The sequence below is a fragment of the Ambystoma mexicanum genome, chromosome 1q (genome assembly GCF_040938575.1).
Source record: "Ambystoma mexicanum isolate Mex_15411 chromosome 1q, UKY_AmexF1_1, whole genome shotgun sequence".
NCBI lineage: Eukaryota > Metazoa > Chordata > Amphibia > Caudata > Ambystomatidae > Ambystoma > Ambystoma mexicanum.
The window spans coordinates 697,617,761-697,632,980 of NC_090922.1; the positions used below are offsets into that span (position 1 = coordinate 697,617,761).

At 49.7% G+C, this 15,220-nt stretch overlaps 1 protein-coding gene across 3 annotated transcripts in view; it reads left to right on the plus strand.

The window, feature by feature from the left end:
* Window positions 1–15,220, plus strand: part of FIRRM (FIGNL1 interacting regulator of recombination and mitosis) — a 1,502,596-nt gene that overhangs the window by 712,399 nt on the left and 774,977 nt on the right. For 2 of the 3 annotated variants that reach the window (XM_069641302.1, XM_069641303.1), the window contains exon 10: window positions 10,532–10,596. The exons of the other annotated variant lie outside the window; for it this stretch is intronic. In XM_069641302.1, the coding sequence (XP_069497403.1) occupies window positions 10,532–10,596 (65 nt within the window). The remainder of the gene's footprint in view (window positions 1–10,531; window positions 10,597–15,220) is intronic. 3 annotated transcript variants of the gene reach the window in all.

A 15,220-nucleotide genomic window follows, 5' to 3' on the forward strand; every position in this document is an offset into this window, starting at 1 on the left:
TTACATGTGTGGTACACAGCACCCTCCGTGCTGTACCACAGGGGTGTCATAGCGACCCCCAAACATAGACTCCATAAACTGGGACTGACTACTGTCTCCCTGGGCATGTAAAGTTGTCATTGACTTTACTAGTCAATAGTTATGAACCAAACCAGTACTAGTGTTCATTTTCGATGGGGTACGTACAGTCCCTCTCTCAAAAGTTTATGGCTGGTGGCAGTGGTTACTAATGTAAATATTCGACCGCAAATATTTTTCTATGGGATTTTCCCATTGTTCGAGGCTACCACTTTTACTGACAGCCTCTAACATACCGCCGGTTTATTTAAATATTAACTTTACTCTGGTAGGTTTTTATTGCCAGAACTTTTATAATATTTCTTTCTCGTGTCTTCCTCTGTAACCCTAACCCAGGTCGGGGATCCTTTGTTCGTCCTTTTGGCAGGCTTCTTCACAGAAGCTCTCCTCTAGGCGCCACTGAGTCTGGGGTAGACAGGATGTCTGGGAAGGGGAATAGGCACCCTGGACCGGGTTGCCTACGCAACCCAAGTCGCACTCTGCCCTGATAGGCTGGGGGGTTCTCTCGCCAGGAGAGCCACCCCACTGTGTGAGTGACAGCTGGGCTGTATGAATGGGGGTCTTGCTGTATAAAAGCAGGGTCCTTAGGACTGGAGGACAAGATGTCGCCACTGGAACTAAGAAGCCGAAGAGGAGAGAAGCCAAAGACATCTGCAACGACTGAACCAACGGTGAAGCCCTGCTGCAGAACCTCACCACTTTTCTCCAATGACTCGAGAAGATCTTCACCTGCAAGAGCCTTCTTCCCTTGAGCTGGTGGGGCCAACCAGTTCGCCAATCGCCTTCCAGGACCTGCCTTGGTCGAATCGCCAGTGCCAAGCACTAGGAGACTGGATATCCAGGCACCCGTCCACCATGACTGCGATTTAAAGGAGCATACCTTTTATTCGTCGGGCAGCACTGGGGCTGGTTTCATCCCTGGACAGTGCAGTAACCCGAACCTTCCTCCACGACGAGAGCCTCTCTTCCTCTGCTGGATCTCCCAAAATGCAGGAACTGCCAGGAACAACCACCACCGCAGGAGCCACTTCCACTATTAAGGTACATTTTTCCGCCAGGCGGCCCTTTTCGTTGGGTACTGTTAAAGGTGTTTTAAATCCTTGTCTTACCTGCTGGGTTGGCCGCCCCTATCATCTAACTTTGTCTTTCACCTTCTGCAACCACCTTTTTGAATTGTTAAACAAAGACTTGACTGCAGCAACAAGAACATTTTGCTCCTGGGCATTTTGCCCTGTACCACTCACTCTGCCACAGGCCTATTGACTCTGGCTAAATCCTTTACAACTGCCTTCTCTAGATTGCTTCTCACCTAGAAATGTGTTGGTGCACCTAACTCTTATAACCACCTTTTCCTTCCCTCTTTTTAAACTTGTGAAGTGCCATTTTGCTCGATTTTCACCTCAGTATTGCATATGCTAAAGTACTGCCTTGCTTAACTTGTTCAGTCTTCTTGGGAAGTGTTGCTGGTGTGTTAAAAGAGTGTATTCCTGTATAACTTGTCCTTTCCCTCCCTTTTGCGAAATTGATAGTGCCATTTTTTGCTTGGTTTTCACTGTGCCGTTTTGCTCAATTTTCACTCTTGCTCAAACTTGTCTACAATTTAAATAGGGAGCTGTGTATACTTTTCTTTACTGATTTACCTTGCTTTTATAATAGTGATTTGTGTGTGAACATTAGAGTGTGTAAAATAAATATATATACGCTTTTTGATACAAAGCTTTGGTCAGTGTTTCCTTGTTCCATAGTACTGTAGTCCTAATGCGTAAACCCTGAATACTGCTCATCTCCCTCTTGAGATACGTCTGACTGCTTAGCCACAGCAACCAACTAAATCTTTTTGGTACAGACTGATACCAAAGGGGATTTTCTTGCATATACCTGAAGTCTTAATCTTCTGTAGTGCTCCCTAAGGGAACTGCACAGGATTCTGCCTAACACTCCAGAAAAAAATCTGCTCCAAGCAACAAGCCTTCCAAGTCAAACCACCGCCCTTCTCTCACCCTGCGGCACCACACTCCCCATCCTCCACGCCATTTGACTTTCACCCTGTCTCAGAACCGGAAGTAGCCAACATAATCAAAAGCCTCAAGCCATCCCGCTGCAAAGGCGACGCCTGCCCGGCCCCCATCATCAAAGACTGCGCAGGGTCACACCGTTCATCACAGTCATAATCAAAGCTGCCTCCTCCACAAAAACTGTTCAGGCATCCCTGAAAGAAGCATGGATCCTCCCACTACTAAAAAAATCCTCCCTCGATCTCTACCAACTATCGTCCCATCATGACCGTGCCCTTCATCCTAAAGATCCTCGACCATGGAGCCTACATCCAGGTACAACAATACTTTGTAGCCAACCACATCCTAAGCACCCGTCAATCAGACTTCCTCACAAGGCATGCCACAGAAACTGCCCTGCTCGATCTGAAAAATCAACTAGATGACATCAAAGACACAGATAAACCTGCCATGCTGCTCATGCTGGATCTCTAGGCCACGTTTGATCTTGTTGACCTTCAGTTTTTCTGCGATCACCTCACTGCCACAGAAAACTTCTCACCTGCAGCCACTGACTGGATCAAATCCTTCCTAACAGACAGATCCTCTCGGGTCTTCAGAGACGATAATGCCGCCTCACCCATGCCAGTTACCTGCGGCGTCCCCCAAGGTTCTTGCATTTCCCCGTCTCTGTATAACATTTATACAAAACCCCTTTTCGATCACCTGGATGTCCTTGGCATCTCCTACACAAACAATGCCAATGACACCCACATTTTCCTCCCCCTCTCAGGCTCTTACCACCAAGACACTGCTACCATCAACTCAGTCTACAACATCGTCCTTAACTGGATGGCAACACACATGCTATGCTTAAACGACGACAAAACCGAGATTCTCATGTTGGCTCCCCCACCACTCTCTGCAACTTGGATCCGGCCTACAAAACCTTCAGCACCGACGGCAACCTAATCCCCATCTCACCAGCCGCCAAAACTCTGGGTATCTATCTAGGCGCTTCACTCAACCTCTTAACGTCATCTCCTCCGCTGCCGCCCACACAACCAAACTGATCAACAGCAATAAGCCTTTCCTCTCTGTACTGTAAGGAACTTATGGTGGCAACAGTAAAGACAGGCACAAGTAATCACAGTTCAAGGGTGTTTATTGCACAATGAATGCAGGGTGAAAAAATGCCTAAGCTAAACCTAAATATAAGATGGGAGCAAGCATTGACCATCAATAGAAAAATAAGGCAGTCCTAGTGGCGTTGTGTCAAAATAAAAGGGCCTATACTAAAAAAAAAAACTATTGCCAATCCCTTACAACTAATTACAGAAAGAGTGTGGGATAGGGTATCAAAATAAAGGAAATAGTGTTCAAATAATCAGGATGTGATTGCCTGGAGGTCTTCCTTCCCCACGTTTGTAGCACAAGACAAGGTAGGACTTTGGAACACAGCACACGTTTGAGCCTTCCCAGCACGAGCTGACGGCTCCGTTCTAGCTGGCACAGCACACGCTCAAGCATTCTCAGCACGAGTTGACCGTTCCGTTCCAGCTATCGGGTTCTCCAAGGGTAAAGTCTCCTTTCAATAAAAGTCTCTTTCCTTTGAGGCCTGATGTCCTCAACAAACAAACTCAAGAGTTCTGCTTCACGTAGACTTTGGGTGACTGCTTCACCCTTGACTCCACTTCTTCCGGGCGCAGACCCTTCACACTATCGTATTCAACAAATTCACAAGATAGTTCCTTTCTTAGTGAACCGTCGGGTGATAACTTTCCACCCCCGGATCTCTCTCGGCTTGGCTCAGATCCCACATAAGGGGGACACTTCCCTTCCCCTTGTCTTGCATTACTTCTTGCTTTTTGCGCATTAGGTGAGGATTTGTCACCCCTTGGTACCTCTCTTCCGGGCGCAGACCCCATTTGAATATTTGGCTCGGTTCTCAGCCTCCCTCTCCCGGTTTCACTATGACTTTGCACGAAGACAGTTCACCTTTTTTTTTTTTACTTTCGGCAATCTCAATGTCTTTTCAAAACATCCCTCTGCTGGGTTCCCTCTTGTCAACACTCTGTTTCCCGGGACTTCAGACTTGGGCCCCTCACCAGCATCCCTCTACCGGATTCATTCTTGCCAATCTTTACGCAACACAGTGCATATATTAATGTTCTCCATGCAGGATTCACTTCCCGTAGCTTTCTCAATATTTTGTCGGTCAAAGACTTTCGATTGTACAGGGATTTTGCTCGACCTCCTGTATGACGATTTTGACCTATCTTGGCAGCTCTCCTACGGCCTTCTGATATCTAGTCGTATTCGACATGGGATCGACCAGGGTTCCTTGAGTCAGCACCCACGTGGTGCCGGTTCCCTCTGCAGCTGGTGTTCCCTTAAAACTTATAAGGTTCTTTGCACTCTTCTTCATATGCCAGTTTGCAACTTTCATTCAACACAGCCCGGTTCTTATCAGTTCTCCCTTCGACTCACCGGCTCTGAACCGCTTGGCTTTCCTTGGATCTGGAGTGAAGGCCGGTTCCACGGTAGCGGGAGTTTCCCTTGCTCTGGCTTATCAGCGTAGACACGCACGGTGTACCGTTGACATCTGTTGCAAAACACTTGGGCTATTGTACACGGCCTTATGATTTCCTCTACAGAGCTTTCGCAGGTTTGAGTAGAAAAGGGCAAGGTTGCGTCTCTCCTTGTTCGCTTCTCGATATTTGCCGCCTTTCTCCTCCTTTTGAACTGCCAGGTCTGGATAGCTGTCTCGTCGTGCAGTCTGCCTCGTTCGTCATGTGCTCTTGTGCTCCACCTTTTATCCCTGTGGGGAAGGGAAAGGGCCATCGGGTGTGAGTGATTTAGGTCAAATGCCTGACCTTACCGGACCCTTGTGTTGGGACATGTCAGGTAAACGGCTCTAGTGTTAGTCCGCTGTCTTCCGTGTTGTGCGAAAGTGTTCGTATTGGGAAGGGGGGGTGTGGTGGCAGTGGTTTGGAATATCCCACGTGGTGAGATTGAGGAAAAGGTGTTGAAAGAAGGGGGATACCGTGGCTCACCCTTCGGTGTCCCACTCCTACTCCACAAGGGCCCCTCATCCAGTCCTCCCTTACTAGTCCACCCCAGAAACTGGATCCAATAACGATGGCTGTGTCCTGGCAACCTGGATGACAGATCCCCGGGGACTAGCCAGGGAGACACCTTCAGGTTTGTCACAGTACTCAATCACCTCACAATTGACAGAGCCATTACCGGGGCCAAATTGGGCTACTGGAATGCCCTCTTTGCTGGCAACTCGGAACGCAACCTGAAAAATCTACAAATCATCCAAAACAATGCCCTCTGAGAGGCCCTCGGTTTTAGCAAACATGCCCATGTCTGAGAAGCCAGAAAAGATGCCCATTGGCTTCCGACCCGAGAGCAAATCAACTTTAAGATCATCTCCATCGTTCACAAGTGCCTCTCTGAAAGGTAACCGGCCTACCTTTCTCAGCGTGTGGAAAAATACCACCCCCTCTCTCCCACCAAGATCCTCACACGACTACCTGCTCAAAGTACCCAGCTTCAATCGCTGGACTGCAGCCGGCTCAAGCTTCCCGGTCGTCGCCGTCAATCTGTGGAACAATCGCCCTATGATCTTGAGAATGGAACCCTCTTACTGGACCTTTAGGAGAAACTTGAAAACATGGCTTTTCGCCCAAGCTCCTCAGAGCCAAGACACTGTATCACTGCTGAACGTCTTGAACTTATGCTTCCTGTTTACCTTTACCTGCACACCACCTTCCCCTTTCCCTAATGTAACTAGCGCCTAGATACCTGAGGGTTCAGTGCGCTGCTAAAAATGCAAAAATAAATAAGGGGAAACGAGGAGAAATATAGAGCTACAGGCTCCCGCAGAGCCTTCAGGACCTGCACAACGTCAGATGACAGGTAAAAATGCTTGAACTCTCATTGCCCAAAATGAAGCAGCGGTATTATGAACACAGTAATAAGGCTGGGAAGGTTCTTGCTTCAAAACTCAAGAGGAGGATCAGGGTGTTGCAGATAATAGTAAAAAAGGGTGAGGGGGTGGACATGCCATTCGGAAAAGGGAAATCTGATTTTGGCAGGTATTACCACACCCTATACTCCACAGAAAACCTGACCCCTCACTATAGGAGTTTTTTAAGGTGGTCTGGTCTCTCAAATAACCGACCAACAGCAAGGGACACTCGACAGAGATGTCATGAAAGAGGAGATCCTTCCGGCCATCTTTACCCTGAAATGGGGTAAGGCACCCGGATTGCATGGTCTTTTAACTCCTTTCTGCAAGCATCTCACAGGTGGACTGGTGGGCCCCACAAAGGCTATTAATCCAGGCTATTTCCGAAGGCATGTCATCCGTCTCAGTGGGGGAGGCTAAAATCTACATGAATAACAAGGAGGGACGAAACCCCACCCTTTGTGGGTCTTACCACCTGATTGCGGTGCAGAACACCAGCATAACGACATACGTCAAAGTGTTGGCTAATAGACTGGATAAGATGCTCCCATTTCTGGTGGGTGAGGTTCAGGCAGGCTTTGTTATATGTAGGAAGGGATCAGATAACATTAGGAAACTCTGCTGATTGACGAGGCCCATAAGGAACCTGCAAACCCTCCGTGCTCCTGGGCATCGATGTGAAGAAGGCATTTGACCGTGGCGTGTGGCCCTTTCTCCAGGTGGTACCTTGGCTGGGCGAAGGATTTGTCAGGGGTGTCATTTCCCTCTACTTATCACCCTCTGCTAGGGTACCCACAAATGGGTTCCTCTCACAGGGATTTGCACTTTCCAGGGGGACTTGGCAGGGGTACCCCCTCTTGCCCTCGCTGTTTGCTGTGGCCGTGGAACCCCTTGCCAGGTGCATCAGAAGGCAAAGCTCTATCAAGGGAATACCATATCGCGATAACACTCACAACACCGCTTTATTTGCAGATGACATTATCCTAACATTAACAAGACGTAAAAACATCTGTACCACATTTTTTGCAGATCCTGAAGGCATTCTGCAAAGTCTCTGGATTTAAGATAAACCTAGACAAAAGCAAGGTACTGAGAATTAACATGGACTCAACATTTTAGACTGCCTAAAGAGGAAGGTCCCCATCCACTGGGTGATGGGGAAACCTTAAATACTTATGAATTCACCTGACCCCACATAGCTTTGGCCTATACCAGGCCAACTATCTCAATTTGTTTGCAGTGATTAAGGCGGCCCTATGGTTCGAGGGCACACAAGCGATCTATTGGTTTGGCAGGATTGCCTCCATTCAAAAGAACATCCTCCCTAGGCTGATCTACCACTTCCAAGCCCTGCCGATTACAATACCCCCACAAGCGCTTAAAAAAACTGCAACAAGACATAATGTCTTTCGTCTAGAGTGGCTCCAGTTCTAGGGTCTCCAGGGCGACCCTGTTTAGATCCAGGGATAGAGGAGACCTTGACCTCCCGGGTCTAAAGAAATACTTTCAAGCTGCTCAACTAAGAGCTATAAATGATTGGATAAACCCACAGATGAACAGGGGTTGGAAGCTGCTCGAAGAAGAGCTATCTGGAAGACCTCTTAGGTGTATGCCTTGGCTCCCTAAGGGAGTCCGACCCCTCTAGCCTGTAATCAGCTGTCTGTGTCTGCTTAAATTCAAAGAAGGGGCTCTCCGACTCTGTCCCCTGAAGGAATACAGGACGACGTGCAGAGTCGGGGAAAACCCTCTGAAAATGGAGAAAACCCCTGAAGAGTAATCCGGTGTGGTGATATTAGTGAGGAGATTGGGTCCACTGGGACTGCAGGGAAGAGTGGCATCCAGCCGCTCAGTCCAGGGTTGTAGAAAGTGTATATCAGTCCTTTAGGTGATATCCCTGTGTATTCCACTACTAGGGCAGAGCGAGGAGCGCAGAGCAGAACTTGTAGCAAATGGGTAAAGCCAATTGAAGGAAGGAAGGGTTGAATGTGGAGCGAAGAACGCAGGCTGCAATGGAAGCTGCTATTGGTAAGGAAAGGTAGCAGCATAGTGCAAGGAGCACAGGCTGTAATGCAAGCTGGAAAGAAGAAGGGAAAAGAGGCAGCATGGTACGAGGACCGTAGGCGGCAATGCGAACTGGAAAGGACAATAGAACGAGACAACATGCCGCGAGTAGCGCTGTCGGCCAAGTCTCCTGGAAGTAAGCGGGTAAAGTCGAACACGGAGAGCAGTGAAGGAAAGGTGCTGAGCAGGGAACCCGGAGCAGGAACTGGGAAGAAGCGAGGAGCGTGGGTCAGAGCCAGGGGATACCTGAAGCTGCACCGAGCTTATGAAGGAAATGCAATTCATTCACGAGTGCCAGCATGATGATACTCTAGACTGTAGTCTGCTGTTTAGTCTTCTGTCCCAAAGCAGTGGCCATCTTGGGAGTTACATATTTATATGGTCTTAGATAAGAAAGCAAAGCATGGGTTTCTTCCTCCACCGGTCCCACAACTTCCTAGGCTTCCGATTCTTGACAAACATCCCCTGCTTGTGAGCTATGCTTCATGGAAGTCGACCAAAGCACCTACCCTGGAAAGCTGGTGGTCCCATATGCACTCCCTTTTGATAAACAAAAACATGTCCTGCCTCTTGCAGGACAGTATGTCTCCCTTCTTCTTGAGGTATGCCAGGAAGCTTAATAAAGACGTCACCTGCCCCTTGAGGTTGAGCACTCTTTAGATTGTACGTAAGGACATCAAGCTGCCCATAGTAGTGTTCCCTAGTGGTCTAACCTCTCTCCCTGACTCTTCAACCACTACCTGGGACCTCTTGTCCACGGCATTGCTGCTTTCTGCTCCAGTATTCAATGTTATGCAGATGACACTCCGCTCTCTTTCAGGCTCCTCTCCGCCACCTCTGCTTCTTCTCTCGTACCAGACTGTCTGGCCGCAATTCAGGAATGGTGTGCCGCCAATGTGATCTCTGCCTTTATGCCAGTAAGACTGAGGTCCTCCTCATTGGGATACACCGCTCCCTCCTTTCCGCTCTGGCCGCCCACTCTGGGTCCTCTTCCTGCTCCTTCTTGTGAGGCTAAGAACCTTGGTGTCATCTTTAACTCCACACTCTCCTTCTCTCCTCACGTCTCTGACGTCTCTAAGAAGTCAAACTATCAGCTGCACCCCATATCAGAGGTAGTCTTCCTTTTCTCACTTTCCTCCAGAAGCTCACTGTCTCCAGATCCATGGTCCTCTTTAGGCTGGACTTTTGCAATAGCCTCTTTCTAAATCTTCCTGCCTCTGCTCTTCGACCTTTACAACTTCTCCAGAACAGGAATGCAAGACTTGCCCTTGGCCTCAAGCCCAGGGATTGTATCTCTCCAGCTCTTAAATCTCTTCACTGAATCCCTGTGGCTTTAAGGATCAACCTCAAGACCCTCTGATGCTTCCACAAGGCTTTTAGGGGCCTGGGACCGCTCTACCTCCAACTTTCTCTTCCAAAACATCTTCCTTCTCATGCTCTCTGTTTATCCACCTCCAACTGTGAGGGTCAGGCGCTTCTCCAAGCAAAGAGTTGGGGGCAGATCTATCTCCTCGGCTGGGGCCTGCCTCTGGAACCCCCTCCCTGCCTCTCAAACTTGAGCAGAACCACCTCCCGTTCCGGGATGCAGCTCAAGACCTTCCTATTCGCTTCCACTTTCTCTGTTCCTCTCCCCTGCTGATGCACGTGACTGTTCTGCGCTCTGGTCACCTGGTCACCTTCTGAACTCGGGCCCAGGCTCCTGCATGTCCAGTTTCCCTCGCACTGCCTCCGGGCTCCCCAGCACTTAAGGGTCTGTGTCTGCAACCCTACATTCCTTCTCTGCACCTATGAGCCACCCACTGACTGCACTTGTGAGTTAACTGCACTTCCCCCTTTGCCTCCCCCCCTGGCACTTATCCCCTTCCTCTTCCCTGCACTTGTGCAATCAATTCTGTATGACACAAGGCCTAGTAAGATGGTTATTTTGTCCTGCCTTTGTTTCCCCCTCCTTGTCTTGTCGCGCCTAGAAACACTTGTGTGCAGGCGCCTTATAAATGCCACATCACATCATAGTACCAGCCACATAGGTCGAGGAGGCAACAGTCCAGAACCACACGTTCTGTTTGCTGTTAAGCCCACTAATATACCAAAACATGGTCTAGGTTGAGCTCCCCCTGCCCTCTGACCCCTCCAATGAATTGTCTAAGCTGATTTTGAATGTGCGAACGATAATCAAGACCAATTGTACTTTTAATAAGCATAATATCGTGCTATGCTTCAATGTTCCAGTTTGATGTTTCTCTGGATTTCTTCTTTTGCTCTGCTTTGCTTTAATTCACCTTCTTTTTCCTTTATCTCATCCTGTAAACTCCCTGTCTGTTAAGTGATGAATTTCTGCAAAACATGAATACAAACATTTGAATACAATCAGCGATATTAATTCTGACTTGTTTAACTAATGACCAATTTCCACTCATAGGAATTCCTACCTTTCTTATCTGGATCTTGCTGCAGGCTACATCAGCTGTATCTTCAAATACATAGGTATGGTATTGTTTGCCTAATTCTCTGTTCATTAGTTTGACACTTCATAAAATTTGCTATTTTTGATTGAACTGAAAATCTTTTTTTAAGGAAAGTTGGCTGTTTAGATGGGAATGTACTTGGAGCGTTGCTACCATGCTGTCCACCCAGCCCATATGTGCACCTCCTGACTCGCAGCCTTTGTTTTATCTCATGCAACATGGACCTTTTCCCATCCTTTCCTCAGTTTCCTCACTTAGATTATGTTGCATCTCAAATAGTATGAATGACACTACTTTGCTGGATGTGGATTATGGCAATGTCACTGCATTCTCCATAGTATTTTTTTTTTTAAAATGTATTTTATTTTATAACGACCACACAGTGCAACAGAACATAAATAGAACACATCAAGCCACAACAAAGGCCAAACAACAGATATGAAAAAGAAAAGAGAAAAAAAACAGAACGAAATTAACTTAACAATCCCCTTCCCTCCCCCCTATGAGCCTGTAGGGTGTCCACCATCATTGTCCGTTCCGTGTGGTGGGGTTCCGTCGCTCTCAGATCCAGCCGAGGTCGACCCCGTACTAAACAGTTCAGCCAATAGCACCTTCCATGCCGTGAGGGAGCTCACCTCTTCCTCCCCTCCCGCCCTGCTGGCCTCCCACCATACTGTCGTCTCGGCGGTAGCCCATTTCTGGAGGTCACGCCACCATACCTCCACCCGTGGCCTCTGACAATTCTTCCATCCCATGGCTATTCTGCGTTTGGCAAGTGTATAAGCCAAATCTTTAAGCTTCTCCACGTGCTGAAGCTTGCGCGCCCTGGGGTACCCTCCAAGCAAACAGGCCCAGGCCGAATCTATCTTAAGTACAATGCCCCTCCCTACCAGCTTCTGCGCCACTTCACCCCAATAGGTTGCAATCACAGGGCAGGCCCAGAACATGTGAATCATATCAGCGTTCTCTGTGTTACACTTAGGACACGCCTGGCGTCCAGCGTCTCGAAATCTGGAAATTCTCAGGGGGGTCATGTATGCCCTATGCGTGATATATAGTTGTATCTGTTTAAACCTGGCATTCCTCGATACTTTTTTGTGGTACCCCAGGGCGCGCTCCCACTGCCCATCCGCCATCGGGGCCCCCCATCTCTGTTTCCCATTCCAACCTCAGGTACCCCAAATCCTTCCCAACCTTTGTCATCAGCATCTCGTACAGCCTGGAGACCTCATGCCCGCCCTCGGATGCGTCATACATGGTCTCCAGCGTCGCATCCGGCTCGTCAGCCAATACGGTCTCGGGCCAAGTGCTCCGGACCTCTCTGACCACTCTGTGGAACGTCATGTATTGCCCCGCATGCAGCCCCGCCCCCGCCTCCAGATCTGCGAACTCCGCCAAGGCCCCCTCCTGCCAAATGTCCCCCAAAGTGACCAGCCCCACTGACTCCCAGTATGTTCGCAGGATGGCCCTAAGCTGTCCGTCTCCCCCTGCCAAGGCCACCAGCGGCAGCTGCGGCATGCACGGCAGGGGATCTCCCATCATCCGGCAGGCTCTTCGCCACATGTTCCTGCCCAACGCTAGCATCTTAGGACGCCCCCTCATCCATGTGCTGGATACCCAAATAATCTCTCGCAGGTAGAAGGGGGAGCAGTCCTTTCCCAACAGTCTATGTTCCTGGGTTTCGTCGTCCGAAAGCCACTTGGCCACGTACTGCAGCTGCGCTGCCACGTAGTAGGCCTCAAAGTTCGGCAGCCTCACGCCGCCTTTCTCATAAGCCTTCTGCAATTTCCACAATGCGACCCTGTTTCGCGTGCCCTGCCACAAGAAATCTCTACATACCCCATGTAGTCTAGCAAAAAACCCCTTGGGTATCATGTATGGAATGTTATTGAAATAATGCAGCAGCCTAGGTAGCACGACCATCTTAAGCATGGCACCCCGGCCCATCATCGCCAAGGGTAGTTTCTCCCAAAACCTCATGCACTTCTCAATCCTCCCCACTGCCAATTCAGTATTGTGCCTGTGTTCCTCCCCGGTCGTGTGATATACGTCTATGCCAAGGTACCGAAAGGTGCTTGTCGCCCATGGGATTCGCAATACTGGCAACCTCTCAGCCGGTATCCCCACATAGCCGCCCAGCGGGAACAGAGTGGATTTCCGAGGGTTGACCGCTATACCAGAAAGCCAAGCAAACCTCTCCATCACCTCCAAGACATATTGCAAGTTCTCTTCAGGGTATTGGAGGTACAACAGCATATCGTCGGCATACAGGGATATCAGATGGCTCTCCCCCCCCACCTCTATGCCCACCGGGTCATACTGTTGCCGAAGGTAAATTGCCAAGGGCTCAAGGGCCAGGATGTACAACATTGGGGACCAAGGACATCCCTGCCTGGTGCCTCTACCTAACTGCCACCTGTCCGACACTACTGCCCCCGTACGAACTCTGGCTAGAGGCGCGCTATATAATAATTCGGCCCACCTCCTGTACCCTGGCCCCATTCCGAAGTGATCCAGTGCCGCCAACAGCCACGGCCAACGAACAGAGTCGAACGCCTTGACCGCATCCAGCGCCACTATCGCCATTTCGCCGTCTTTGCTACATCCCCATTCGACCACTCTGTGTAGGCGTCTGTGGTTGTGGGTAATATTCCTGTCCGGGACATAGCCCGTCTGGTCAGGGTGAATCAGCTTGCCTATCACTCTCCTCATTCTAGCCGCCAAGACAGCTGTTAGGATCTTGCTGTCCTGGTTCAGCATTGACAAGGGTCGATAGGAGCCGCAACCGTGTCCCGGTGTATTGTGCTTGGGGAGTGGCACTATAACCGCTTCCCTGAGCGATTCTGGTAGCTGTCCCAGCTCAAACGCCTCATTAAACATGTCCAGCATGGGTGGGAGTACCTCCTCCCCATACGCCTTATAAAACTCGCTGGGGAACCCGTCCGCCCCCGGGGCCTTGCAAGTGGGCAGCTGTCGCACTATTTCTCTGAGCTCTTCCAGAGTGATCGGAGCATCCATCTCCTCTCGCTCTTCATCGCTGATTCTGGGCAGGCCTATATCCCCGAGTACTTCATCTATCACCTCTCGGCTCCCCCCTTCCCGATCTTCATACAATGTTTGGTAGTATTCTGCGAATGCCCCATTTACCCCTTCTTGCATATCGATCTCCGCACCCCCTTCAGTGATGACCGATCGGATCGGAGCCCTAGGGGTTTCGCTCTTGTATAGCCAAGCGAGGAGCCTGCCTGTCTTGTCCCCACCCGCATGCAACCTCTCAATGTACTTCGTATAATTCAGGTTACAAAGTCTGTCCCAATGCCCAGAGCACCGCTGCTGCAGCTCAGTAACTACTTCCACATCGGTCCCCCCCTTCTCCAATTCTTTTTCCAGCTCGATCTCGGCCTCTCGCAGGTCGGTCAGGATTCCGCCCATTAATCCCTTGGACTTCGCGATAGCAACTCCCCTCATCACCACCTTAAAAGCCTCCCACAAAGTACCAGCCGATTTGACACTCCCTGTGTTCGATTCAAAGTACGCGACTATCTCCTCCCTCATGTCCTCCTTGAATACCGGATCCCGTAGCGCTTCCGCCCGAAGGCGCCATGTTGGAATCCGTGCACGTGGGGGGCGCAGCCGCCAATGCATGATTAGGGGCGAGTGGTCCGAGAGGACCCTCGCCCTGTAGTCAATCTGTTCACACTCCGTAAGAATGTCTGGAGTGGCAAAAAAGTAGTCGAGCCTCGTGTGCAGTTGGTGCGGAGCCGAATAGTGCGAATACTGCCTCCCACCCGGGTGTCTCGCTCTCCACACGTCCACCAGGCCTAGATCCGCTAGCAGCGACTGCAACACCTTGGCCGCTGGGCTGGGCCTAACCATTTTGTCATCCGACCTGTCCTCCCTGGGGTTAAGCACAATTAAAGTCTCCACCCCAGATTACTGTGCTCCCCATCCCTTCACCGAGTCTCGCGTACAGTGTCTTGAAGTAAGTCGCTGTGTCCTGGTTGGGCGCATAAGTGTTTATGATACAGACAACTCTACCTTCCACAATCCCCCGAACCATGGCCAGCCGCCCGTCCGACTCCACAACCTCCCCCAAGAGCTTGAACGGGACATGTGGTGCAACCCAAACCAGCACACCCCTGGCATACGCAGAGAATGTGGATCCAACCACTGTCCCCCTCCATTTTCTCCGCACCATTTCAAGTTTATCCCGTGTCAAATGCGTCTCCTGTAACAAGGCCACGTCTATCCTCTGCCTCTTCAAATACAACATGACCTTATTACGCTTCAGGTAGCTATCTGCATTCTCCATAGTATGTGCACATTTACCTATGGCAATTTCTCAGGAGAAGGTGAGCCAGGAGTAGAAGGTGAAGTTGGAAAGCTTGATCAATGAAGTGTTATGACTCATTCATGAGTGTGCTTCATCTTTAATACAACAGATTGACTTGTATTTTCTCCTTGTCATACCATCTATACTCTTGTGCCCCAATGTCTAAAAACGTCAGCACACAACAATATTGATCTGTTACTGGCACGCTTTAGCCAGGTTTGCTTTTTTTTGTTTTCTTCGCCCACCCGGCTTCAGGCCTCTGTGCAGCTCCTCGATTCTGCTCTTAACCTTTCCTGCTTTCGGCATCTCC